Source organism: Toxoplasma gondii, chromosome VIIa, assembly GCF_000006565.2.
Source record: "Toxoplasma gondii ME49 chromosome VIIa, whole genome shotgun sequence".
In the NCBI taxonomy this organism is placed as follows: Eukaryota; Apicomplexa; class Conoidasida; order Eucoccidiorida; family Sarcocystidae; genus Toxoplasma; species Toxoplasma gondii.
In genome coordinates, this window is record NC_031474.1 from 2,454,094 (window position 1) to 2,480,292 (window position 26,199).

General features: G+C 52.3%; 4 protein-coding genes across 4 annotated transcripts; all 4 read left to right on the plus strand.

Annotated features, from left to right (window-relative positions):
- The first annotated feature begins 1,942 nt into the window (after nucleotides 1-1,942).
- TGME49_203510 (zinc finger, C3HC4 type (RING finger) domain-containing protein) lies at nucleotides 1,943-8,451 on the plus strand. The gene is made up of 7 exons (XM_002367592.2): nucleotides 1,943-3,084; nucleotides 3,408-4,001; nucleotides 4,397-5,592; nucleotides 6,075-6,153; nucleotides 6,458-6,554; nucleotides 7,083-7,155; nucleotides 7,526-8,451. The coding sequence occupies exons 1-7, from the start codon at nucleotides 2,860-2,862 to the stop codon at nucleotides 7,665-7,667; spliced, it is 2,406 nt and encodes an 801-aa protein (XP_002367633.1). The 5' UTR covers nucleotides 1,943-2,859; the 3' UTR covers nucleotides 7,668-8,451.
- Nucleotides 8,452-10,434: 1,983 nt separating this feature from the next.
- TGME49_203505 (hypothetical protein) lies at nucleotides 10,435-13,809 on the plus strand. The gene is made up of 3 exons (XM_018779256.1): nucleotides 10,435-11,940; nucleotides 12,243-12,380; nucleotides 12,724-13,809. Exons 1-3 carry the CDS (start codon nucleotides 11,638-11,640, stop codon nucleotides 12,979-12,981), a joined length of 699 nt encoding a protein of 232 aa, XP_018637352.1. The 5' UTR covers nucleotides 10,435-11,637; the 3' UTR covers nucleotides 12,982-13,809.
- A 1,056-nt stretch (nucleotides 13,810-14,865) lies between these two features.
- On the plus strand, nucleotides 14,866-16,994 carry TGME49_203500 (alanine dehydrogenase/pyridine nucleotide transhydrogenase domain-containing protein). The gene is made up of 2 exons (XM_002367591.2): nucleotides 14,866-15,421; nucleotides 15,690-16,994. The coding sequence occupies exons 1-2, from the start codon at nucleotides 15,122-15,124 to the stop codon at nucleotides 16,776-16,778; spliced, it is 1,389 nt and encodes a 462-aa protein (XP_002367632.1). The 5' UTR covers nucleotides 14,866-15,121; the 3' UTR covers nucleotides 16,779-16,994.
- A 1,817-nt stretch (nucleotides 16,995-18,811) lies between these two features.
- Nucleotides 18,812-26,176, plus strand: TGME49_203490 (GNL3L/Grn1 GTPase). Its single transcript, XM_018779255.1, has 10 exons — nucleotides 18,812-18,911; nucleotides 19,430-19,467; nucleotides 19,850-19,925; nucleotides 20,429-21,143; nucleotides 21,607-22,342; nucleotides 22,738-22,974; nucleotides 23,579-23,725; nucleotides 24,161-24,202; nucleotides 24,539-24,631; nucleotides 25,567-26,176. The coding sequence occupies exons 1-10, from the start codon at nucleotides 18,896-18,898 to the stop codon at nucleotides 25,573-25,575; spliced, it is 2,109 nt and encodes a 702-aa protein (XP_018637353.1). The 5' UTR covers nucleotides 18,812-18,895; the 3' UTR covers nucleotides 25,576-26,176.
- Nucleotides 26,177-26,199: the final 23 nt, after the last annotated feature.

A 26,199-nucleotide genomic window follows, 5' to 3' on the forward strand; every position in this document is an offset into this window, starting at 1 on the left:
GGGTGACAGTAGCTCCAGTGGCATGCCTGATCACTCTAGCGGTCGCATGCCGGCTGAGAAGTACTATCATCCTCGTTGCCGGACAAAGCTATGTGCGATGGCCGCATGCGCTCGCTGGATACGTTTGGCACACATGTCAAACAGAGATGGATGTCCACGCCCCCCAGTAGCCTAGAATTCCACACACGACTTCAGAGTGACCGCGCACTAACCCGAATGTTCCACATCATAAAACCATAACCGTTCATCTCCGTTGCATTCGCTACTGCTGTAGCCTGCTTCTGGCCTTGGAAGACCTGTAGACGATCGAGGTGCCATGGCTTTCTCCGCACACGTTCTGTATTAGTACCTATCAGAGACACGTATCCGTAGTACTATCAAAAAGAGTCAAATATGTACATGGGTTGGTAGAAAAGTCCATTTTTATCGGCGGACGAACGCATGCTGTTCAACCAACATTATGGCTTCTGTCGCTGCTGACGCGGGTGCCCCTCTGGTGCGAGCAGGTGTGCCGCCGATGCCCCTCAGGAGCGACTGGGTGTCCGCGAGGCTCCTGTCATATGAAGAATCTGCTCAGCTGGTTTCATATAGCATCGACGATTGCCTGTGTATATACACCCTCTCTAGCGGCATCGTAGTTATCTTATTATTAAATGCGGGAGCATAATATTGGCCTACCGCTGTACGTTCAGTCAACGATGCCACATCAGAATGCTGATAACACTCAGCCTCGTTCACGGATTGACTTGATATGCTTTGGAGAGACATTTTATGTCACTGATTTGTCTATCAATTTGTTCTGCGTGTCGAGGACCCTCCTTGTTACCGGCAGGCCTGAATGACTACTTCCCCCGTGGCCCTCACGGTCACTCGCATGAAGCGCCCACTAAAACATACCTTACGGTCGCGAGTGCGTTCTCGTGACACATTCTAGCCACAGTAGCATCATGTGGTAAGTCATTCCTGAATGTTCTCCTTTGTTCGAGCTATCGGACACAACATTCGTAAATAATGTCGCCGGGATTCTGTGCGCAGCGGAATCCGCGAGTCTCTCCATTCACATAACCGTACTCTCTCACCTAGGCATCATGCAACCCAAGAATCATTCAGTAACACAAACAAAGAAGGCACGATCATGCGTGCAGCTGCTGAGCCCCGCGTCGTTCCGGCTAGCGTCTTTCCCCTCTTGAAGCAACCCTAGACGCGCACCTCACCTAGTTAGCAAGCAGACTGTCACAGATTTCTTACGCATAGCTGGAAAAAGTGTCCTTCGAGAAGCACAGCGTTAGCGTATTCGGGTACAGCCCTCCAACTTGGACATTGCCGACCTTTCCCTACTACGCATCCGGTTGTTTCCGGTCCCCTCAAGAATAGTAAGGAATCTGTGACAATATGCCTGCTGACCAGGTGAGGTGCGCGTCTAGGGTTGCTTCAAGAGGGGAAAGACACAAGCCTTCGGTCTGTACATCTTTGCTGCGCTTTCTATTAGCAGAAGAAGACTTCTTGCAGCCCAAGCTGTTTCCATTAACGTAAGCAGCGGTCAATATCCGTACCGTTCAAAAAGAAGCTTTTTTGGTAGGGTGAGCCTGCTATGTGCCTTGCATGCGCTCAGCCGAAAAAAAACAGTGGTAGCCACAACTGGCCAAGGTGACGCGAGAAGTGTCTTTTAAGGCTTCAGCCCCGTCCTTTTCCCTCCTAATCTTCGAATTCTTCATGTGCTGAACTGGGCTGCCACCGGGTATGTACGTTATCATGAAAAGAACCGCGTGAAATATATGCAGCTCTTTTTTTCTCGTGACCGTCACTCAGAGGTGCCGACGCATGTACAACAGATACACTAGCACCCCCGCCTCTCGAACGCTGTGCCACCCACAGCCGACGAGAACTGATCCGGGTTTTTTCACGTATGAATGCAGTTCGCCTTCACTGATGTGGTAAAACACCGCGCGTTTGTTTCTGAGGAAACTGCCTGTCAGCGACGATTTTAAGTTTTCCGTGTCGAAAGTGTTGCTCCTGTATCCTCGTATTCACATTTTATACTGCTTTTTGTAGCGTGGCTGTTGGGGGGCCGCAGCCGCGTGGACGACTAAGGACGCTGCGCTTTTGTCTTTCCCCGTACCATCTTTTCATTCAATGCCTTTTTATGTTTTATACGTTCACCACGCGCTGCACAGTTTAGTATGTGTACAATAGACTCTTGTGCAATGGGGGGAGCACGTCTGCTCCCGTTTCTCCCTGCACAGTTTTCATGCGATCTGTCTACGCACTTCGGCGTGAAGTAGTGTTGCGCTGATTTTTTATATATATATGCACACAGGTTTGCTCCCACATGTGGAAATCCTTCTATATGCGGGGTTGCCCTTTTTTCCCAGTTCGTCTTGCGTCGGTGCGCACTGAAGTTCCGGCGTAGAGAGCGTACTACCTAAAGAACTTCCCTCGTTTCGGGACAGGTGGTCCCGCTTTTCCAGAGCGGAAGACGTTTGCAGTCGTCAGCTGCTGCCAGGACCCCCTCGCTCCTTTTCCTCCTAACTCATTTCCATGGTTCTTTTTCGGAGCATCCAGGAGAAGTGTCTGTTGGGATAGCGTCGTGACTCGTCATTCCCCCAACTCGATACCGTGTGTTTTCTTTAGTTTCTGCTTCTGCGCGGGAAAGTTTGCCTTTTCCTCTCCAAAGGTCCCTGCCTGCCCCTTTGATGCTTGCCGAGGAAACCCCAGCTACACGGTCAGAGCCAACTGGGTGTGCTGTACACGCCGTTGCGCAACGGTCGGAACTCGCAGGATCTGCTTGTACGTACATCACGGTAGAGTCCAGTTCTGAAGAGTAGCTTCTTCCTTCGCCCTGGCTTGTTTTCCCTCGACATGGCAGACTCTGACGCTCCCACCCAGCCGGAAGGTGAGGGGCCGGCGGCCTCTTCTGCGCCGTCTCAGAGCCCCATCGCTCCAGAAGGCGGACAAGCCACTGTCGATAGTCGCCAAGAAGAAGAAGTCTCTCAGGAGTTCGAGTGCGTAATTTGCATGAAGATTCTTCTTTTGCCTGTTACTACGCCCTGCGGCCACAATTTCTGCAAAGGCTGCATCGATGAGGTAAGCAAGAGGTGGGTCAGACGCTAGATGCGAGCTCTATGCGTGCAGATATTCACCGCCAGAACTATCGCGTGTCTCTCAGAAAGCATTTTGCGGACTTCTTTTTTCTGTTCGTAGTGTGTGCCTACCACCAGACCAGACCTTTCCTGTCCTGTCACTGGCCGCCGCAGAGCCGATTAGCGTTTCGCTCTGATCGACGGTCGCCGCATTAGTCTACCATTTCCTTATCCTCGTGCGTGCTTCTGTTTTCCCTCTTTTGCGTGCCTTTTCTTCTGCCGCCTCCCCGATCCTATCCTGGCTTCTTTCTGTCGTGTCGCTCGCAGGCCGTCTCGTACCGGCCGTGCTGCCCGCTGTGCAGGTGTCCTCTTCTTCTCTCGGGGGCTGCAGACCCCGTGACGGGTCTGTCGTCGGGATCTGCACTCCGAGTCAACACTCTGCTTCAGCAGCTTCTTGAGCGGAACTACCCGCGCGCGATGCGCCAGCGCCGGCTGTACGAAGAAGAGCGGCTCCAGGAGGCGGCGGCTCGCCGGCGCATGCAGAGACAGCAGGCGCGTCTGCGGCCTTCAGAGACAGGCCCTCTGTACTCGCCGCGTGCTCCCCGAGAGTCTCCGCCGGATGACGGTGGCTCCGCTGCCCCTAGAGATCCCGCGGACGGAGGAAGTGAGATGAGGCGCATGGGAGAAGAAGGCCGCCCTGAGCAGATTTTGACTCTTTTCCGCATCTTCAGTCGACCCGATGGCTTCTCAGGACGGAGCCCAGGCCAGCCGGGGACTGGAGGAAGTCCGACGCCCTCGTGGCAGGGAACCAGTCGTGCCGCGGCGGTCGCGGCGCGCGCTGCTCCTCTCTTTCCTGGCGAGTCCATCTCCCTCCACGTTTACCAAGAAGAATACGTCCGGCTTGTCGAGCTGTCGCTGCGGGTAACGTCCAGAAAGCAGCCGCCGTAGATGGGAGAGGAGTTGTGAACGGCGGCGTACGCGGCGTTTGGACAGTGAAGCGCGCGACGCGAGTGGAGCACGCTTCTCGTCTGCTCGCTGTGATCTATAAGTCGTTGTTTGCCGTAGGCCTTCTGTTGCCACATATATTTACGCCTCGCTGTTTCCAGATCCCTTCTTTAGACCCTAGAACCTGATCGCGTAAGCACGAGTTCTTTTGTCCCATGCCGCTCTGCACGGCTCTTTTCTGCCGTACTACCCCTGTTTTTTCGGCGCCTTGTCTCTGGAGAAAAAGGATCTGGTTGCTGAGAAGGAAATTGCAAATTGCTGGATGACTTTGTTTCTCTCGTCCTTCACATGTGGATCTTCCTTTCTCTCAGAACGCCCGAACTTTCGGCGTGATCTATCCGACGCCGCCGCGGTGCGCGACGCCTCCTCTGTCTTCCTCGCGAGCCTCGCGTGCGTCGTCTCAGTCGTGGGTGACTTCGCTGGTGCAGACCGTCTGGGGCCGTCAGTCTCAACGGTGCACGGAGGTCTCCGGTGACTCTCAGAACCCAATCTCTTCGTCTGATGCGAGTCCAGCCCCGGCTGCTTCTGTCTCTCCGGCTTCATCTCCCCCATTGGCACATCCGTCCGCCTCGTCGCCTTTGTCGCCCTCGTCCGGGGCAGAAGGCGCGGCGGTTCCCCGACGTCTAGGCGAACACGAGTCGGGGCTCTCTGTGTCGCCTTCAGACTACGAAGCAAGCGCGTCTGGCCAGTCTCCGTCGTCTGCGCCGGAGTACGGCTGCTGCGTCCAGATCGAGCAACACACGCCTCTGGAGCCTGAGGCCGGCGGCGCGCCAGGCCGCTGTCTGATTCGCTGCGTATGTCGAAACCGCTTTCGCGTTCGGAACAAGATTTTCCTCGAGGACTGGGATGGACGAGCTATCGAGGAGCCCGGAGGAGACTCCAGCCATCCGTTGGAAGATCGAGACTCACAAGGCCGGGAGGTGGATTCTGCGGCGCCGGAGAGGTCCAGGCGCGTACGCCGAGAGAACCTGTTTGGCGAGCCCGCCGGCAACACAGGAGGCGGCTTCTACTATGAGATAGGGTACTGTGAGCCGATCTTCGATGAAGGCGACAGAGAGGAAGCAGCGCTAGACGCCACAGGAACAGGGGTGTTTTCGGAGGGACAGCGCGAGAGCGACGAGGCGGGTGTCGGGCCGGGGAGTGAAGGCCTTCGCTCCCGAAGGCAAGGAGGCGAGACGGAGACGGGAGAAGGCATGAGTGACCCTGGGCGAGAACTTCACGACACCTGGATCGCTTGCCAACACACATGGGGACCGTTAACCCGCCTCTCGGATCTAGCCCAAGAACGCGCCAAGGTCACGCACGCGCTGGAGGTGTCAAGGCGGTTCAGAACGCTTGGAGGCGAGGCAGGCAGAGACTCTGCAGTGGGGGCAGAGAGGCTCGTGGAGACGTTGGATATGGGCCAGAGGCACCCCGGCGCCAGATTGCAGAGTAGGGAGATCGTCAGAGAACTGCGGGAGAGATGCCAGCGCCGTCTTTGTGAAATCTGCATTGAGGGCTTGGAAAGGTGAGCGCAGGGAAATCCCGGTAGTAGTAGTAGTAAGGGGAGAGAAGGGGTTCACTCGTCACGAGGTGAGGTGCGGAACCAGGAGTCAGTTGAGCCTGCACGGCCTCCATTCGCAAGTCAAGAGGACTTTGGAAACAGTGGTCCACGTACCTAGTCGATCCCAGATTGACAAAAAGGGGCCTTGCCGCTTACACGAGACAGGACGCGCCAGACACGAAAGTAACATGTATTCTGATCAATCGTGCCGACGTGACGGTTTCCACAGCGACGTCCATGGTCAGCAAAGCTTGTACAGACTGTGAGCTTTGGTCAGCCCGCAAAATAGCTTTCCTCTGTGAGCAGCCAAGCCGCTCCTGTGTTTTTGCATGAGGCTCTGTGATCTACTCCGTATCGTTGCTGACACGACAGTCGCTGCGGCAGTGCCTTGTATTTTTATGCATTTCCTCTGTCTTTGGCTCCTTTGTGTGTATTCGGTCCCCCAGGCAGCTGCAGCAAGCAGGGGATGTTGCGCAGCGTCTCTTCGCGTCCAAGTTCGGACGGATTCCGTCACTCTCTTCGAGGGTAAGAGACGACTGGATGCCGAGTGTGAGATGTTTTCATCATCTGACGGGGAGGAGCCTTCGGGGTTCACTGCCGTCCAATGCGCAGAATGGCAAGGCGAACGCGCGAGGAAAGCACACAGTGTCTACTTCAACTTTGAGATGGTTGCGTGTGAGTCGCGGCTGTTTCTTGCCGTTGTGTCTTGTTTGAAACAACTTTGAATACCCCAATGTGTTCATCAATTCATATTTCGAATGGCAGTCCGTAGTAGTTTCCTTGGCGCCTACTAGCGTTTTCTGTCTTTTTTTATGTTTTCGCTCTGCAGCGGATGACCGCATACGACTTGGAGAAGTTCTCGTTCTTTGTCGCAAAAGTCATTGTTTCCTCGCCGTCTGTTCGCTGGCAGTGGTTTCTTCTGACCGGTGAGTTAGGTTTCTTTCACGGTTGACGATTTTAACAAGTGTGTGCCGTACGGTGCTTATGGTGTGTGGTCTGCTTACGTCGTAGGTATATATTCAGTGGCGGTACGGAAAGACGTTCCCACGTGGTAGCGCGGCAGTATGTGTGTATCCGTTGCTGTTCGTGCTGCGTGTGAAGTTTTACACAGCGAGCAACTGTGGTGTCCTCTCTCTCCCAGACTGAATACACAGAAAAATGAGAGGCGCGATGGCAAAAACAACATTCCGAAGAAAGAACTGGAGTGCCGAGAAAGCGAATCAAATAAAACGGCCAATAAAGAGAAGGCGCGCCTTTTGTCGGTAGCTCAGTGTGAGGTTTCGCGCACTTTCCTTCCCGTGTTGCATGCGCTGAGTTGAATTAAAGAGATTCGGGTGGGAACCTATTGCTGTTCCCCACTGCGACATTTTCACGCCTTTTTGGTCTGTCGCCCAATTGTTCAAGAATAGACACGCTCATTCCTGTCTTCTGGGTGTGTTATGCGTGTCTCTCAGACACAACGCAGCGACTCCTGGAACTGACGAAGGTGATAACCGAAGCTCGATGGATGAACATTCTGGCTCTCAAGTAAGAGAATGAGGATGGAGCGAAGGAGCGACAGGTGCGACGATGTGCCGTGGTGGCTTCCAAGGTTTTGTGTCAAAGCAAACTCAGTTCGTGTTATTACAGTGTCAACCGGACAAGAGGTACTACCCGCTTAGGGTTGCTAAACCTGTGAATGGCCCGTGGTGCGTAAACGGGCCTAATTTCTCTTGCAATCACAATACTGATCCATGTGATGTTGATATCGAGGTGGAACACGAGTTCACTCTCCAGCCGACTTTTTCTTTCTCGTCAGTTCCTGTTGTAACAACAGCATGTGCGCTCGCACATCCGCCTTGTGTCCGTACAGTAGGTAGCGTTGATGATTTGTTCCTTTCGGTTGTTTTGTTCGCAGCACGACGCCTCTGTCCAGCCTCTCGAGATTTCTGCTTTTCCAGGACTTCCACAGCAACGTCCTCCTGTTCGTCGCGTTTGTCTGCGTCGTTGTGGTCTTCAAGATCTGGCCTTCCCTTTTCTTTGACGATGACTTTTTCTAAGCGTCGCATCGTTTAATTAATTTAAGTTTCATCATTATCGTTCTTCGTTGTTGCGTGGGGCTGCCCCGTTCAAAGTGTCGCGTAGGTGGTGTCTTGATAGAGTCTTCTCAAAACACCTGGCTGGAACGTTTCTACGTATTTTGTTAGTACTCGGCGAGTCGTGCTTGCCACCGATGGTAGAACTGTGTGACATGTGTGCTGAAGAGCTGGAGCGCCCTGCTTTTTCTCTAGCGAAACATGTCGTGAAGCGTTTCGTATCGATGTCTCCAGGTCGGTGTTTCGATTTCAGACCCGAGGGGAGATGGTGTAACTTCGTGAAGAGAGCGAATTAGGGATGAAATTTGCCGGCAATGCGGGCGAAGTACGACGTATCTTGCGTTCGTGGCGACAAACCTGGCAGTTGCCCCGGTTTTGTGGAAGGTGTTGTTGTGTATATTGTGAATGCTGTACGTAACGGGTTTCGGAAGTAGAAAGCCGAGTGTACCAATGCTGCCGTTTTCCATCAAACGTGGAAGCAGATGATTCCATACATGCACCGATACCTACACATGAGGTCACTTTTTACTGACCATCTGATGCAGACACACGACGGCGCATAAATATAGTGTTTTTGTGGTTGTAGTAGAGATGAGGCACAAGACAGGCTCAAAATGAGTCTGTCAGCCACTGTGAACACATATTTCACGGCTTGTATCCGGCTGCGCAACTGATTCTGCAGACGTGTTGCTCATGATGCAGAATACGACGGATTAGTCAAGATGTAACAGTATTTGAATACGTGGACCTTCTGACTTTGATCGTTTTCACGGCTCTGGCACGAGAGATACAGCTGAAGTCGAACAGGCTCGGAATGCGCAAACGCTTACAGAGGCGGGATAGGGCAGGCACCGACGCAGCGTGGCGCGTCCACATGTTTCAATGGTAGTACGGTTTGATCCACACCTAGATGTTGCTAGGGATGCGGCAGAGACGCTAGTACCGTGGGAAGCTGACAGTTGGCGTTCGCATAATTAGGGACCCATCGGTATCCATTAACTAAATTTGTTACACCACACTCAATGGATTAATGGTTTTCTTTGTGGAAGTCCAGGGAAGGGGGAACACAGGAACCACAAAGGTCAGCGGTTGAGATTGTCGGCCGTGTACATGATAACGTATTCTGGAGTGATGCGCCACAGTCAGCACTATGGTAGTTCACAGAGACTCGACAATTATGCGAACGATTTCAGGAGTGTGCCACTGCCCGTTCCGGAGGGCTGTTCTACAGCTGCTACCACCTCAGAGAGATGCTAAGGTCCGGCTGCAAATGTGCGCCTTCTGGTTCCCACAGCGCTGAAGTAGGAGACTACCCTCAAACTACGCTTTCTCAGCTGATATCATCCGGCACTGGTTGTAGATTTCGCTAAACAGGAAGACCGGTTGTCCTATTACCATATTGCTACTATACACAAAAAAATAGTAACTTGACAGTGCAGCACTGACTTCCTTGATTATAAGGTTCTGCCCAGTGAAATGTGTATCTCTGCTCGTAATAAATCTTCCATCGCATCGAGAGACGAGTACTTTTGCGGATTTTGACTGCACCACAGCAGTGCGTGTGTTGCATCGTGAGGCGTTCAAAGCATGATGAATTATATCTGGCGGCTCTTGCCGATGCTGTGTTAGTCCTCTGTTACTCTCTGTTTCTCACATTCACGTATCCTCGTGATTGCAAAGTCGGAGTGGCTCTGCGATCGGGGCATCAGCAGGAGAAATATCTACTGATATGTTGTACGAATACATGGCGTTGTGCATCGGGCAAGCGTTATGAGCAGAAACTTGTTGGGGGTCGCTGGCAAATCCAGCGTTGCGGACCAAGCACTGACAGAGACAGCAGACTATATTTAGTTTTTAGTTCCCGCAACATGTCCCTCCAAATTGCCTTATCGTATTCACTTCCTGTTGTGGCAAGATGAGGAGGGATCCTTTGCTATGGAAGGCACGGCACGGTAGCCAGGATACTGACGTGGTTTGGCATGAAAAACCTGTAGCGAGATACAACAAAAAGTATTCAGAATCATATGCGCTCAAGAAACGCATCATCAGCACAGCCTCGGGTTAAGAGGTTTCTGTTCCAGAAACAGAGGCGCACCTATGTGTCGAGTAGCACATTGGTATATATTATCGTGTTTGAGGAGTAGGCCCAGCCCATGCAGGGTGTAACGCCACTGGGTTCGAGTCCGAAAGCGGGATCGGCTGTAAGTCGGAGGCAGAACTGTCTTTTACGGCTCCACGTAGCTCGACAGGTGGCCATTCGAAGCGCCACCCTGCAAGCGTATCACGGAGTTCTAGCGGTAGAAAAAAATCTCTGGCTGCAGGCGCACCTCTGGCAACTTTCGTGGGCAAGGCAGCACACACGCTGCTTTGATGAACAGCTGCCCCGCCAGGTGCAGTCCCGCTATTTCCTTCAGAGCTTTTACGCTAGGGGAAAATAGCGGGCTACCTGAATAAGCAGCTAGTGGCTCTTACACTGGTTATCAATCGGTGGGTTTCGTTAGTCAACGTCATCTTGCTTTATATTCGGTAACTGTCTGGTATCTCCCAAGTAGCACTTTTCTCAGCGAACCGCAACAGACTATATGCAGGCATCTGCCAAGCACACAAGGAAGTCTACTGCCTTTCCGCCAGCCTTTATTGATGTGTCAGAAAAACCGAAGAAGGTGGCCTCCCCACTGGAACGCCTTCCAGTAAACCTCATGAAACGCTAACTAGCGTTATCTCTGGAGGCCAAGTTGGTCTGGATGAAACTGCAGCACTGTGTCACCATCACACTGCCGGATGCTACCGAGCTTCTGACCCGCTAGTCGAACATTGCAGCGCCGGAAAAAGCCGTTTTTTGATTTTCTATTTATCTCTTGCTTTGGTAGTGAAGTGCATAGTAGAGGTGGAGGTGTGGAGACATCGAAGTACCAACGGGGGACCGATGTGATACCTGCCAGCTTCAGCGTCAGTCTTGTGAACAACGACTGACCTGAGAATCTCTTCTAGCGGTGACGGGAAGGAGCCTGCCACCTATGGCGCATTTGAGAAGTTGGAAGGGCCAGACCTTCCATGGAAGTTGTTAGCGTTAGCAGTGGGCAAGTACAGGGAATGGGGGTTCACCCAAAATCCTGAGCAAATGCACTGATGCGAAGGGTGAACGTTTTCCGGAAAAGATTGACATCCGATGCAGCAGATCCTTTTCTTCTTTCGCCCTCGAATTCCCGATTTGATCGCTTCCTGAGATGGAAAATAACGCTGCATCAGTTGGGTTAACCCTGGTCCGCAGCCCACGGGTTGCGCTTGTCCCAATTCACATTGTCTGCTGTGGATTAGCTTCACTCGCTGTGTGGCTCGTAACAACTCTATTGTTGTATCTAACCTCTGATTACGAAGTTCAATTTGTGAAGAGACTTGTTAACGCCGTTCGCCTGTGCGGAATCCTTCTTCTACTAAGCCTGGGCATCCTGTTTCTCTACCCCTACACAACACAATCGTTATTTATCAATATCATCCGGGCTTTCGTAACTGTGTTCGCTGCTGGGTGGGGAATGTTCCTCGACGAGCACGCCCTCTTAAGATGGCTGGTAGGAACTTTTGTGCTCTTTGGTTCTAGGGGGCTGTTACCAGACTCTAACACAAGAACCGGTTGGCATGTGCGTGTCCACCGTTAAGGGAGATACAGATGACATGCACAAAGGAACCGCCGGTGAATAGAGATGGATGAAAAGTACCGTACTTCGATCTATCATATATTCTGGATTCACACACGACTGGACGAAGACCCGTTGAGCAGTGAAAACTACTGGAGGCAGTATCTCTTGACGAAACCTAGCACGGATCTTCCCAACCAGTGTGGAACTCTGTCACTTTCGCACTCGACGGCTGTCTGCATGCGAACACGGAGACGGTGACTTGAGCTTGTGTGACCGTGGCGCTGTGCTCAAAGTCGATGACGCACTTTTCTATACTTAACGAACACTACGCCAGATATATGATGTTAGTTCGTTTTGATGAAGCAGTTGGAGAATGCCGGCAGCATGCCTGTTGTATTACAAAATTTTCAGCCCGTGTCTATCTCCTGCCTGTACAGTACGTCCTCTTTACCACCGGAGCGGGAGCGATCGACATCATCTGCGTCACGCTGCAAGCAGACTTGCTGGACTGCCAGGAGGCTCAAAGATGCTCGACGGATGATACTACTGGGGCCCTGAAAATGTCGTACATTAGGCAATATGTGGCATTGAGCATCGAGGTGAGCTACGTATTCTGTGCTTGACCTTGGAAAGAATATGCTTGCCCATTGGATCGGGTTTGGTGCAAGTGCCTCAGTGACTCACGTTGTACATCAATATTATCTTCATGAACGGCTCTCTCGGGGGATTTGGCAGTGTCGGCGATGACAGTGCGCTCCTGGGTTCAAGGAATCTGCTTGGATACAAGTGCCGAATGTGGTTAAGTAGTTTGTACCTATACGCGAGACAGTTCTCGATTCTCAGACCAGACAGCACCTGGTTGTCACAGTGTGTACCTGCCTGTACCTCCTGTGTCGCTCAGCTGCTCGGCCTCCTGTATAGCGCCTACGTCTTTCACGCTCTAGGTTTCTGCCAGAGCCATATACTTCCCGATGAATATGGAATTCCGCAACATCTGTGCGGGCTGGCCAAGGCTTCCATCACACGAAAAAAACTCGAGGCAAGTGCCCCTTTTCGAGGGATGAACACAAAACTAGCCACTTCAAGAGAGCGTGAACACGACATCTATTTGTCCACAAGTTGCCTAAAAAGAGTTATTTCGGAAAACCAGGCACATCGATGTCGCCTCATGTCAATACAGGCTTTTTGTCAGAGGCTGCAAGATCAAGTTTTGCGACACAGAATCTGCTACCAGCCACAGTGTCCACGTTACGTATTATAGGGTGTTCTACTGTTGCTGTTCACAGACTTTGAGAGAGCCAGAGGATTTCCTATGCGTATTGTCAGGTCACTGAGTGTGCTTCCACCACTATGGTTCTCTGTTTCTACACCGGGATGTACAGGCTAGAGACCCCCGACTTTTCGACAAAGGAAATACGCACGTGCTCTTTGATCCGAAGGATCCGCTGGAAATCAAATGGGACACGTTCACCGACACGGTCTTAGGTAAGGTGTCCGCAAGGACCACGTTCGTTGCCACCTCAAAGCCACTGAAGGTTACGGTGTCTTTCAGAAGGCCATATCCAATATTCTGTCCTCGATATGCAGATTTCTGCATGGTACTCCTTCCTGCGGCTTATGACTTTGAGTGGACGGAATGACGTACTACGCAGACGCAGAAGTGCAACTTTCTCACCGACGACTCTGACCTGAGCTGATCCAGGACACCAACGTATTCACCGAAACCAGGCACTATATATATCCGGAAGGAAGCCCAAAATACAACATTCTATTGGTTCGGATAGGAAGACGCTCTCAGCATTCCAAAAAAATATCTTATTTTAACCTGTGGCTTCATGACCACTCACCAGGAGGGAATGTAAACACGCGCTGTTCACATTTCCCTCACATGCCCGTAATTCCCGCTGTTAATGAATTGGCATTGTAGGTGAGGACAGACTGAGTTGGCCTATATCCAGAAACAACCGCCGCGTGAGTATGGTATCAGAAGAAGAGCTTCAATATCGAATTCGCATTCTTCGGAAACTCGGTTTGCCTGTCGAAGATTACCTCAAAATGCGCGAAGAACGGGAATGCGACTGAAAGGAAGTTGCTTTCCCCGTCCGGTTGATGAGTCACGGTGGACGCCGAGTACTTGTGCACCACAGCCATTGTAGGTGGCTGAGGCGCTCGATACCACATTACCTACCCGCAAACAATCATTCTTCACTACAGATTGACAATGATGTGTCGAGTGATGCAGTTATAGTCTTTCCAATTACTAGCCACGAGCATTCCGCTCGTGACTAGTACCAGTTCAGACTGAAGCACCTGCGGGCAACCTTCGCAGGCGAATACTGCAGAAACGTGTGAATGAATATTTTGCCAAGAATATAAGACAGCTTTTCGGGAGATCGAAAGCTTTGTTGATTGGTCGAACAGAGAGTTGTCGACCAATTTTAGTCGCAGTAATATAGCCAGCGTCTCTCTTTCTCGACATGTGATACTGACTGTACTTATGTTTGTGTGATTGCCGGAGTAAACGGGCGTGTGCTCGCGTTGGACCGTGAGTTCAGGTATGAACACGCGACCTTATGCGTTACTCGGGTGAAAATCAGTGTCAAACTGCGGGGGCTTCTCACTCTCTATTGCTGCAATTGCCGATCGGGTTTCATGACCACCAGTGTGTGATTTTATACTCCGTGACAGACGATCGTAATGCGTGACCATCGATGATGGCGTGATCATCACAACGAGAGTTTCACATGCCCATGCGCTATAATTGCTTTCGCACGCATAGAGTGGGTAGCGCTTCGACATACAGGTCGTCTGACTGAAGACAGGTGCGCCCACGAGACTCTTACAAAGCAGCAACTAGCTATGGGGAAATCAACGCAGCAGTAGGGTAACACATTTGAGGCAACGCGCCAGAACGTGGCAATTACCGGAACAGGGGAGAAGCTTCAGTACATCAAGAAGGACGATCAATTTGCCCAAAATACATCGCCACATCATCATTGCTGCATGTATACTGCCAGCGTTTACGTGTTTACCGCCTCTTCCCGGGTGTGTCGCGGCATTACTGAGTAGAGTGGAACCGTGCCGTTGTGACACAAATACGACTCCGACATCAGCCGTCTAGATCGATAGCACTTTCACTCACTTTGTTCACTGTTTACGATGCTTTGAGCGCTTTTAGAACGCCGACAAACTCAGGGCGGGATCGCAGCGTACGGCAAGACCCTACACACGAACAAGTGCTTCATTGATGGTTTTCCTATTGTCAGTGAACGGTTCAGTTTGGTTCTGCCCAGTGTCAGTAGCATATGTTTTTCACACCGACGCTAATGTCGATATGCTCTGGAGGTAAATACGGGCATGGCTTTTCTTGTCACAGTGCGCGAAACCGTAAGCAAGCCGCGTCCGCTCTTTACTGTTGAACTGCTGCTGGCTCCGACATCGCTGATTGACTTACAGTGACCAATTCTGTATGTCAGGATACGAATTCATAGAAAACAATACGTGTGGAGGAAGGTCATCATTGAAATGTCGGTGCTAACTCTACTTAAGCCACCAGCGAAGTGCAAGCCTTACCTATCGGTTTTTGGACACCGGTACCGCGGCACCCGCTTCAGAACCCGTCCACGCCCGCGCTCACCAGGCTCCGGCGCTAAGAATCGGCAAACCGACGCCATCATATGATCAAGTTCACATATTCAGTTCTTTCTTCTTCCTTTACGGCAGCCATTTCTGGTGAGACTTATTTGCACTGCTTTCTTCTTCGCACATATCTCCGACAAAATGGCACCCTCCACCACTAAGATGGCTACTCTTACCAGCCAGCTCCGTTTCTCCACTCCCGCCACTTCCGTTATGGAGTCGTCGACTATTGGCTGCCCCAAGGAAGTGATGCCGTTTGAATACCGTGTGGCGCTCACTCCCGCCACCGTCGCTGAACTCGTCAACAACGGCCACAAGGTTGTCGTTCAGACTGGAGCTGGAGTTGCTTCTGGTTTCACTGACGAATCCTACACTGCCGCAGGCGCGACCATGGTCCAGACAACGGAGGAGGTCTACAAAACCTCGCAGATGATCGTCAAGGTATGAGTGCTGGGAGGGAGCAAAACAGCGGCTCTCGGAGCCATGGCCATGAAGATGGTACATTATATTGGCTGGGCAGCGGACAAGTCAAGCGGTCGATGCGTGAGTGCTGCGTGGCGATCACTCACAGGTCGAAGGGATTCCCTGCAGTCATGTGGGTTGAAATAGCTGTCAAAATACCCTCATGTGCATGCACTAGTGCGCTAAAATAATTGGATGCGCTCTCCTGCAAAATGCTGCCGGATCTTGTGATTCGCTGTGTTTGCAGGTGCAAGCTCCACAACCTCAGGAGTACTCCTTCATCCAGCCAGGACAGGTGATCTTCGCCTTCTTCAGCTTCGAGAACAACAAGACCCTGTTCGAGACTATGATGCAACGCGAAGCTGTGTGCTTCTCTTACGAGCAGATGAAAACCGAAACTGGGACGACCCCAATTCTCCAGGCCATGTGCGAGATCTCTGGACAACTCGCGATTTCTCAGGCGATGAAGTATCTTGAGAAAACCATGGGTGGCTCCGGCTGCATGCTCGGCACAGTCACTGGCATGACCTCCGGTTACGTGCTCGTTCTCGGCGGTGGTGTCGCTGCGATGCAAGCCGCTCGCGTTGCTGCCAGCACCGGTGCTCAGGTTTGCATCATGGACGTGTGCATGTCGAACATGCGAACCATGACTGAGATGTTGCCCAAGAACTGCACCACCATGTACTTCTGCACCGAAAACCTCGTCCAGCAGATCCAAAAGGCGGACGTTGTTATCGGTGCTGTCTTCGGCAGCTTCCAGATGCCCGCCACCGTTACCAACACTACCGTTATGAACCAGAAGACTACCATGACCCAGGTGACGAAGGCTCCCATGCTCGTCAAGAAGGAACACGTGGCCATGATGAAGCCTGGTTCCGTCATTGTCGACCTTGCGGTGTCTCGTGGAGGCAACTTCGAGACCACCCAGCCGACCACCCTCGAGACGCCCACCTTCATCTGCAACAACGTCATCCACTATTGCGTCCCGAACATGCCCTCCGCAGTCCCTCAAACATCTTCCGTCTCCCTTGCCAACAACACGCTCGCCTACGTTCTGCAGGTGGCGAACAACGGCTGGAAGAAAGCTTGTGTTGAGAACTCCACTCTCATGGAGGGTTTGATGGTTGCTCAGAACACGACCACCAACTACATGCTCTCTCAAGTCTACACTGGCACAGTGTTCGTCCCGAGCATGCAGATGATGAAGAATGAGATGACCATGATGAACACTCAGACTCAGCACCAGACTGAAACTAGCCTTGCTGACATCAAACAGCAGCTCAACCAGATCCGCACCATGACCAACATGTACGGAAACTTCACTGTTGAGGCTTAAATGACTGGTTGTTTTTCTACAGTTGTGCGCAACGAGCTAAAAGGGTTTCGCTTCGGCCACGCGTTTGTTTCGTTTCCAGTTGTGATAGTAGTGCCATTTATTTCCATGCCGTCCATTGGTGCAAACCTGCACGCGATGCTTCCAACAGTAACGGACAAGTCTTGCGTTTGAAAGCGCTGATACGGAAACGACTTGGCACATTGCAGTGCATCAAGGCATTCATATTGGATTCCCGCTGAGAAATGTCCAGCGCGTACTGAATGTAACCCTCTTCAGATATTGTATCACTGTACATAAAATGGTATTTTCTGTCGAACAGAGGCAACTCTTCACGGTATTTACGCTAATCCGGGCAAGATATACCCATATGCATTCTGCAGTAAAGGTGCTTCCTGTAAGCAGCCAGAACTTTTTCGAGGTGCCGGCAGTACGTTTATTAGACCTCGTAACAACTGAGACACACAGCGTTTGACGCGACGGTACTCCCGACGTCCACCGTACGCTTCAGTTTCCAGATGTTGGTCTTCGTCAGGAGCACAGGACGGCTCAGAATCATACCTTTTCATGATTCCGTTCGCTCGCAAAATTATCAACACAGGAGACAAAAGAGTTTTTGTACCGCCGTAGCTGCTGACGGATCGCCAGGGTTCAAGAAGCCCCCGGGCACTAGCGACGCTACTCTCAAGGGTGGTTCCCAGAACTGTGGCTTACAAGTGTAGAACACAGCCAATTGTTTTGCCTCTATCGTCACCAGTCAGAAAAGATACTTCTACTGTCTGTCTTACGTTCGCGCGATGTACTCAACGGTTCGCTTCAGGTGCCTTATTGTCTGAGTTGTATGCTCGCTATCGTGTCTAACGATGCGTCGGCGCTTGTCCGACTTCGTCAACGTGAAAAAGACGGGTAATGCGCGTGACCAGCACGCAGAAGCTGTTATCCATGACAACAAAGAGAAAAATCAGGCCAGAGTGAAATGCGTAATCATTGCTTAGGCTATATTTTCGGCCTTGATATTAGCCCCTAGGGAGAGGCCGTGCTTGGGAAAAAAATGCTTCTCTGGCGCCAAACGGCGACAGACGACTACTCCTGCGATTGCCATGCCCGACTGAATGTAGACGAAACGAGTAAAAGGAGAACATAATCCGCCATTTTTCGGTAAAACCCATCTATCCAGTGGCCGATGACTGCGTTAATGCCGCATGTACCAGCTGGAGCCACCACGCCTCGTAACACAAATCACAAACATACTGCTCGATGCCGGTGAACACGAGTTGTCTTCTCTTTCTGCATGCTTAAGCGCTTCTCGCAAGGAACACCATCGCGTTAGTGCTTGGAGAGTTTCCATGAAGCACGGAAGCGTGCTTCAACTTGCGTGCCTGCCTGTGAATCAGAAGAGAAGAGTTACTCACCTCGGGCGTGAACCATACTTCCGATGAATCGATCCGGTACGATTGGCGTGCCATATACGCATCTCTTACTTAACACACCAAACAAACTCAAGATGCAGACAATAATGTTGTCGGTAGGCCTCAAGATGCGTAACAGGTGAGAGTTCCGTAACTTACCACAAGCTGAATAAAGATATGCTTGCGAGGAGCGGCCATTCTTCTGTTCAGAGGTCGAGTGGCATCACCTGCAGCAGAAGGGAATTTCAGAAAGAAACAGAACGACGTCTCCAGTTTTTCCCGCTTGTCAAACTAGCGATGCGCTGTCTCTCTCGTTTGCATTCATCTCGCGTAGCTTAGCAAGCCCCCACACAGTGAGGCTAATAGACAACAAAACATCCCATTCTGATGAACAGGCAAACCAAAGACGTGAAATTGGCCATGTTGATGTCCGTGTGCAGCTCTCCAACTGCTTTGCTACTTGAACAGCCAGTTCAGGCCCGAGAGATTCTTATTCCCTCTCCGTTTAGCATCGACCTTTGCATATATGCATGCGCATGCCCCGTCAGCGCATGCATCGAAGCGACAGAGTTTGACTCCGCTGCATATTTCTGCCTTTCGGGGTCTCCCTTTTATTCTGTCGGAGAATTCCTCGCATTTTCCCCGCTTCGAATTGGAGAAACTGAGCAAAATCCTAGGCCGAAGCCGCTTCACGCACCCGCTCTCGCCACCATGGTGAAGATCAAAAGTAAGTTTCGTATCTGGCTCGCTGTCATCGCAGCCTTCAACGCTCGCTTTCACTAAGCAGTGTAAATTTACGGACCAATCTTGATTGGAGAAAAGCGGCTGAAAAGGACACTTCGAATCCAGAGACTTCTCATCTTAGTCGACCAAGTCGGGACCGTAGTCTTTCTCTGCTGGACGGCTGACCCTGCCCCACGGCTCGTAACATCGTCCGCTACGGTTCAGACGCTGTGTCAGTCGAAATGAGCCCGTTTAGAAAAGAGGAGTGGAACTTTTCTGCCTTGGACCATCACAGCTTACAACGGCTATGTTTTTAGCTCCAACAGACAAGCGAGGTCTTTTGGCACCCCGTTTAGCAATTCTTTCGATTTTTTCTGCGTTTGCGAGGTCGCGAGTTGGCGCTGCATGCGACAAGAAGGCGCCTGACACGTCCTTTTTTCGGCAGACGAGGGATTTAATCTTGAACCGTAGGGGTTCGACGATCTGGCGTTGTGTTTCGTCTGCGGTGTGTCTTTTCTGCAGAGAATTCCAAGCGGCAGAAGCTGTCGCAGAAATACAACGTAAGTCGACTTCTTTTCTAGAACTCTGGCGCCCCATCCAACGAATTCCTGTTTTTTCTCGAGTGATGCATTCCGTACTCCTGTCGATTTCCTGATGTGTCGCATGCGAGATCTCGACTGTGATGCTACGGCTCTCGTGGAATTACCTGCGATACTCCAGACAGTTGCTTATACCGGGCGCACCCAAGACTTTGCCTCACATGCACTAGGAAATGGGGCGCTGGCATGTACTCGACAGGCGCCGATCGCTCCATCGCGTGCAGTGGGTCAATCGGGACGGAGCCTGTATTGGTGAGAAGGCAGTGGCGAATGTCTGCTCTAGATGCCTGCTGGCATGTCAGGATGTTTTTTTATCTTCATGCCTTGTGTGGGTGCCCTTCAGATCGAGAAGAAGGTGCGCGAGCATCGGCGGAAGATGCGAAAAACCGCCAAGCAAACTGGTGGTCCCGTTCGAAAAAGTAAGAGTGATTTGAGTCACGGCAGGTATCCATGGCGTTGCCTTCTCTAGCGACTGGGATGGTCGGTTTCCGTTTCCGGAAGCTGACCTCGGCAGGTGTACATGAACCCCCCTTAAAGTAGGGGAAAGATGCTTTTCCGAATCCTGCGCCACATGTGAGGAGCTCGTCATTGTTGCAGGGCGACATCAGAGCCTCGCTCTGTGTCTTTCTTCCAAGCCTCGGGAAACCAACAGAAACGAGAAACTCTGTTTCGTTTCCCCCGCGCCCCACTTGGACTCCATGTCGTCGGCCTTGCACTCACCGTCGTGGTACCTTTCAAGGGCTGTCTCTGGCGCCGGCGCGTGTTGTCCAGACACCTCGTTCTCCACTCAAGCGCTGCATTCTGCGCTTGCCTTCCCACGCACTTTCGATTTGCTCTCTGCTTCCCGCGTTCCTTCCTGCCCTTCCGTTCGCAATCGCTGCTCCTGTGGCTTCTCTGTTGCCCACGTTTCTCGTGTTTTCAGAGCACCGTCGAGACCCTGGCATCCCGAATTCTTGTCCCTTCAAGCAGGACATTCTGCGGACGATTCAGGCCCGGAAGCAACTGAAGGAGGCTGCGTTGGCGGCGGAGCGAGAGCGACGGCAGGCACAAGCTCGAGAACATGCTGCTGACAACAGAGCCAGCGAAACGCTCGACGCCGGCCGCGACGGTGACATGGACGCGCCAGAGTTGCTCCCGGTGAATCCCCTCGCCCGGCTGCTGAACCATGCAGAGGAGAACCAGGCTCGCTTTCTAGCGACTCAAGTGGAGAACGACGAAGCCGCTGGCGCGTCGCCCTTCGCCTACGAGCTGACGACCCAGCAGCAGGTTTATCTGCACCAGCAACAGCGGCAGCAACAGCAGCTGCTGCGACGTGTGTTGCAGGAGGCAGACGTCATCATCGAAGTTCTCGACGCGCGGATGCCCGCCGCCTTCCGCTGTCTGGCCCTCGAGCGCTGGGTCCTCGGCGAGGGAAAAAAGTTGATTCTCGTCATGAACAAGGTCGACCTGGTTCCCAAGGAAGCAGCCGTCGCGTGGCTCAAGACGCTGCAGAGAGGCGTCGCACCCGCGCTCGCCTTCAAGGGGGCCGGAAGCAAGAGCGCGGGCGGAAGAAAACGAGGAGTGAAGCGCGGCGGCAAACGCAAGCTCCAGAACTGGACAGACGTCGAGCCTCTGGAGGCTAGCGAAAGTTTTCGAAAGTGAGGCGAGAGGCGCGCGACGCATTCAGTGTCTGTACACCGCGAAATCGCACTTTCTGTGCCTCGTTTTTCGCAGCTCCTTTATGGAACTGCAAAGAGCGTTCAAACTGCCGACAGTGCCTGTCGACTGGGGCACAGAAGACTCGATTCTGTTCATGATCTCACCGCGACGTACACACACATCCACAGGCAGCGACAAGCGCTGGAGGAGGTCCGGGATTTTCCCCTCGTGTTTGTTTCGCTCTGATCAGCGTGTCATGGCTCTCCCGTCCCTCTCTCCCCGTTCTTTTCTGTCTCTTTTGGTTCTGTTACCTCTTCCCTCTCTTCTCTCGGTTCCCCCTCTTTTGCTTCCCAGTTTTTTCGCTCTGGCCTCCCTCTGCACAGAGTGGCTTCTGAAGCTCGCGCCGCTTCTCCACAGGTCTCTGCACCCAGCTGGTGGCTCCGCTCTGCTGTCTCTCTGCAGGTGTTCCTCCTACGCCCTGGGAGCGCCTGCGCTGCTCCGCCTTCTCAACGCGCTGGCGCACACTGCGACTCGCGCTGAAGCGGCCACTGACCTCGAGCCCAGCGCTGAGTCTTCTGCGTCTGCGAGCCCGTCCAACGTGACAGCGAAAGCAAACCTGCTTGTCGGCGTGGTCGGATACCCAAACGTCGGCAAGTCGTCTTTGGTGAATGCGCTCACGCACTCCTGCTCGGCCGCCGCGGTCGCGGCGATGCCGGGAAGCACCAAGACCCTTCAGTACGTCCGGATCGACAAACACATCCAGTTGATCGACTCACCCGGAGTCCTTTTCTCCCCGTCGAAAAACGCCCAGGACGACGCCGTGCTCCTGCCCCCGCCCTCGGCCCGCGCGTCCGCGTGTCAAGACATCCCGCGCGCCGAGGCGGCTGCAGAGAGCTGCTCGGCCTTCATTCTCCGGAGTCTGCTGCCTGTCCACCGCCTTGAAAATCCCCAGGAAGTCGCCACCGGTGTCGCGGCGTGGTGCTGCTCTGAAACGCTCCAGCGGCTCTACCGCCTCGAGGGATTCTCCTCTCCACAAGAAATGCTCGCGCTTCTGGCGCATCGCCGTGGCAAGCTGAAGAAGGGCGGTATCCCCGACCTCGATGCCGCAGCCAAAATCTTTCTCCAAGACTGGCAATCTGGAGTCATCCCCTACTACACCATGCCCCCCGAAGACTCCGAGCACACTACCACTTCAGATGTAGGGAGTCAGGAAAGAAATAGGAAAATCAGTCAAACGCCATGTGAGGCTTCACATATATATGCATATATATATATATATATATATATATATATATATATGCGTATGTATCTGTATGTGCGTGCCTGTATGCATGTGTTTATATCAATGTGCGTATTTCCATGTATTCAGGCCTGTATACATCTGTCTGTATGAACGTACATACGTCAAAACAGTCGTACATATATATATATATATATATATATATATATATATATATATATATATAAATTGTATATATGAAATTACGCACGTAGAAGATTTCAGGACGGTGAAGTTAGAATAGAAGGGTGGGTTTTAGAAAGGGAGATGCGCTCAGAGGAAGCGGTATGCGTTTCGTTTTCCGTGGGTGTCAGATGAAGAGCGAGAAGGTCGCCTTCTGGAAGTTACCTGAAGCGGCTGGCGGGACAGGGGAAAACCGAACCGTTTCGCCTGCTGAGGTGTATGCATCGGTGCTCGCATCCCAGTGCCGAGCAATTGAAATAGGAGAAGACGAGGCCATGGCAGATTGTTCAAATGGAAGAGAAACCGGCGTCGTCCGTGTCGGCGTCGACCTCAAGCAGCCACAGAAGGAGCGACAGAGACCTCATATGGTGAGTGTGCGACTTGCAGCGTGAGCGATACCTCAGACACTGGGTTCGCCGAATGTAGGCCGATGTGTGTATGCTCCCGCGACTCGATCTGCATCCACATCAACTGCGTTCAGAGTGGCTAGACACGCGGGCTGTTAGAGGGGGACATGGCACAACCAGCTGAGTTCCTTTTGAAGAGGCAGGTTCGCTCTTGTGGCTATTTTACAATGACGCTGAACCGTAGGGCAGAGCACGCAACAGAGAGTCGCCGTCGATGTCTCTCTAAGCCTTTCCATCAACGTCCGACCCATCGACTGGCTCTCCTGGGAGTGCGGCTTGTGTGGAAACACTCGACTGTGGGTTTCATGATGGATATGGAAAAACAGAGAGTGAAAAAAGAAAAAGAAGCTGAGCATGCACTTTCAACATTCGCTAGAGTGTGGGCCTTTGGCGCATTTCGGATTTCTTACGTTCCCTCCTCTCGACGACGTGGGCGTAAACTGTTGTCTCTTGTCTGCTTTTCGTTTTCTCCGTTACTGCCCGACATCCTTTCCCTCTCTGGTCCTCGCTTGTCAGACCTTCTCATTTCCTACTCGCCAGTGTCTGTGGGGTCCGCTGCGTGTAGCTGCTGCGTTTCGCTCCAGTGCCGCGGTCCGCGACTTCCCCCGCGAGGACGGAACCGCCGGCAGCGAGCGCAGGGGCTGCGAGCGGCGAAGTGTCTAGACACGCGGGAGAAGGCCGGAAGGAGGCTGACGCCGCCGTCAGCAAGAAGGTGCGAAGAGAGACAACGTCGGAAGCGGCGACGAAGCGAGGGACAGGCAGAAGGAGTCCGGAGTCGGAAGGGGAGAAGGGAGAAAGCTCACTAAAACGAGAACGTACCGACGCAGAAAGCGGCGGGAGGAAGGAGGGGAGCGCTGAGGGGAACCACATGAACGAGCAAGGCAGCAGAAGGCATTTACGTCTGTCGGAGGGAGATGTGAAGAGGCGGTGGTGACACAGCAGCCGACGGGAGGCGACCGAGGGTACGCGTTTATAAAACGAAAGTCTAGACAGAAAGAAACGTGAAAGATCAGAACGCGCGGAAGGGCGTCGATACGGGTGCAGGTGTCTGGGAAAGGGGAAGCAAAAACAAAGGCGAGGGAAGGAACAAACACGAAAACAGGGAACAGCAAGAGCAAGAAACTCTCGATTTACGTTGCCTGTACAGGAGCGCATGCCTCACGTGGTGGCCATGGCGAAAAACAAGCAGGTGAGACAGACAGCCACTCACCACATACATGTAGATAGAGAATGGCATCATCTGCACATACACCTACACATATATATATATATATATATATGTTTGCATGTATCTGGACGTATACGTATGTATTTACATGCATGTATGCATGCATATTCGTATCAATGAAGGACGAGCACGAGAGCACCTCACCAATCTGGATTCCTTGTTCAGTTCGGGGTCGCGCCACGCTGCCGTCCTTGCGCGACAAGCGCTCGCGCTGGCAGACCGCTGGGGTTCTGTTTGCACTGGACTCGGATTCGGATTTTTCGACGTCGCAAGAAGATCGCTTTCCTTTGTTTTCAGGCTGCAAAGAAGAAGCGGAAACTCGCAAACAGACTTCAGCGTCTTGCAGGAGAAATGCAGGGCGCACCCGCAGACGAAGAGGCGTCGATGGATGTGAGCGCGGAGAATCTGTGGCACAGCTCGTTCGGTGCATCCGCCTGTGTTAGGCTCGGCGGGTCGAGAGACGCTGGCTGAAAGACTCTGTACAGGGCGTGATTCACCTTTTTCCCCGTCGCTTTCCTCACCTCGCCTGTGTATCCAAGTGCATCTGTGTGCCTACTTAGTGATGCTCGAGGCCGGAAACTGAAACTTCTGTGCGTTGTCCTGTTTAGGGATGCATGCGAAACTGTTTCGGTCATCACGTACGCTGAGTCGTAGGGATGACCCTGTCTCAACATATATACATCTACATGCCGATTTGAATCGGCGCGAACATCTCAATCCAAAAGGAGATTCTGAAGCCGGTTGTGCAGCGACCGTGTATGCGGAGGTCTTTGCCTCCTCGCCATTACAGTATCGGTTACCTTTCAATTTCTTCACTCTCTGTTGAAGTCCGTGACGTTCTTTCCTAAGTGTTACCTTCTTGTTTTCCCTCGCTCTCGTCTCTCAACTTTGATGAGAGGCACAGTTCCGCCAGCTCTGTCGGTACAACTTCTTGATTCTCCTTTCTCGCTTCTGGCGCGCGTCATTGTGTTCTTGGCTCCTTTTCTGCTGCCTCGCCCTCAAGAGTATCCTTGTTTCATGCGTTCGCTTTGTTTCACGGGGTATCCTTGTTTTTTTGTGTTGTCTTTGTTTCATGCGTTGCATGAGATCCCTCCAAAGTCTAAAGCCCACCGCTGGCTATGCTGTCTCTGTGTCCGTTGTTGCCTGTGATTCCTGTGCTCCCAGAGTCGGTTTCCTCATCAATCCACCGTCCTCTAGGTTTGTTTTCTATTGCGTGTGTTTCTTCTCTTTTTTGCGCCTCCTTCGTTGTCTACGCTTGTTTCCTTGCTTATGCGTCGTTGTTTATGCTGCGTCGCTTGCGCGTCTGCTTGTTGTCGACTTCGCAGGAGATGTGAAGTGCACTCTCTCGGCTTCCCTGACGTCTGAACGCCAAGCAAGAGTCGAAGAGGCGTTAGAGGCCGAGAGACTCGAGACATCAGTGGAAGCGCGGAAGCGAGATAACACTGCAGCTGACAAGATAGGCTCTGCAGGTCGCGGAAGGTGGAAGCTCGCGAGACCTTGTCGCTGCCCGATTCCCTCAAGTGAAGACAGACGTACTTAGCTGGCACCGTTCGTTGTGAAGAAGAGACGAAGAGAAGAAGTTCAAGAGCTGATTTAGTTCTCCAGTGAACTCAGTCACAACCCATTTCTACATGAGTTTTCAGGGCTTTCCCTCTGTGTGGCTGCCTCCTATGTTAGAGACGCCTTTCAAGTGTTGCACAAGGTTCATCGGAAAACCAGGAACCACCGCCGAGTCTTTGTCCTTTGTTTCTGCTTTTCTTTCCGCTTGAGCCATGCTCTGTTTTCATTTCGCTGCGTTCCGCCTTGCTTTCTTCTCTCCTTGTACTGTGAAAAGACACCGCTTCACGCGTTCCTTACTACTTTGCGGTCTCCTGGCTGCCTCGCTCAAATCTGGCTCGATGTGAACGCGCAGAGAAAAGACTAAATTCACCGGCAAAGAAAGCTTTTTCCAGGTGCTT

Excerpts from the sequence above, each read along its gene's own strand:
- TGME49_203510 (XM_002367592.2), top strand. The coding sequence starts at position 2,860 with ATGGCAGACTCTGACGCTCCCACCCAGCCGGAAGGTGAGGGGCCGGCG. Across the intron at positions 6,154-6,457 it reads TTCCGTCACTCTCTTCGAGG|CGGATGACCGCATACGACTT; the intron begins GTAAGAGACGAC and ends TTCGCTCTGCAG. Across the intron at positions 7,156-7,525 it reads ATGAACATTCTGGCTCTCAA|CACGACGCCTCTGTCCAGCC; the intron begins GTAAGAGAATGA and ends TTTTGTTCGCAG.
- TGME49_203505 (XM_018779256.1), top strand. The coding sequence starts at position 11,638 with ATGACGCACTTTTCTATACTTAACGAACACTACGCCAGATATATGATG. Across the intron at positions 11,941-12,242 it reads ATGTGGCATTGAGCATCGAG|CTGCTCGGCCTCCTGTATAG; the intron begins GTGAGCTACGTA and ends TGTGTCGCTCAG. Across the intron at positions 12,381-12,723 it reads TCACACGAAAAAAACTCGAG|GCTAGAGACCCCCGACTTTT; the intron begins GCAAGTGCCCCT and ends CGGGATGTACAG.
- TGME49_203500 (XM_002367591.2), top strand. The coding sequence starts at position 15,122 with ATGGCACCCTCCACCACTAAGATGGCTACTCTTACCAGCCAGCTCCGT. Across the intron at positions 15,422-15,689 it reads CCTCGCAGATGATCGTCAAG|GTGCAAGCTCCACAACCTCA; the intron begins GTATGAGTGCTG and ends CTGTGTTTGCAG.
- TGME49_203490 (XM_018779255.1), top strand. Across the intron at positions 19,468-19,849 it reads AGCTGTCGCAGAAATACAAC|ATCGAGAAGAAGGTGCGCGA; the intron begins GTAAGTCGACTT and ends GGTGCCCTTCAG. Across the intron at positions 21,144-21,606 it reads GCTAGCGAAAGTTTTCGAAA|GTGTTCCTCCTACGCCCTGG; the intron begins GTGAGGCGAGAG and ends GTCTCTCTGCAG.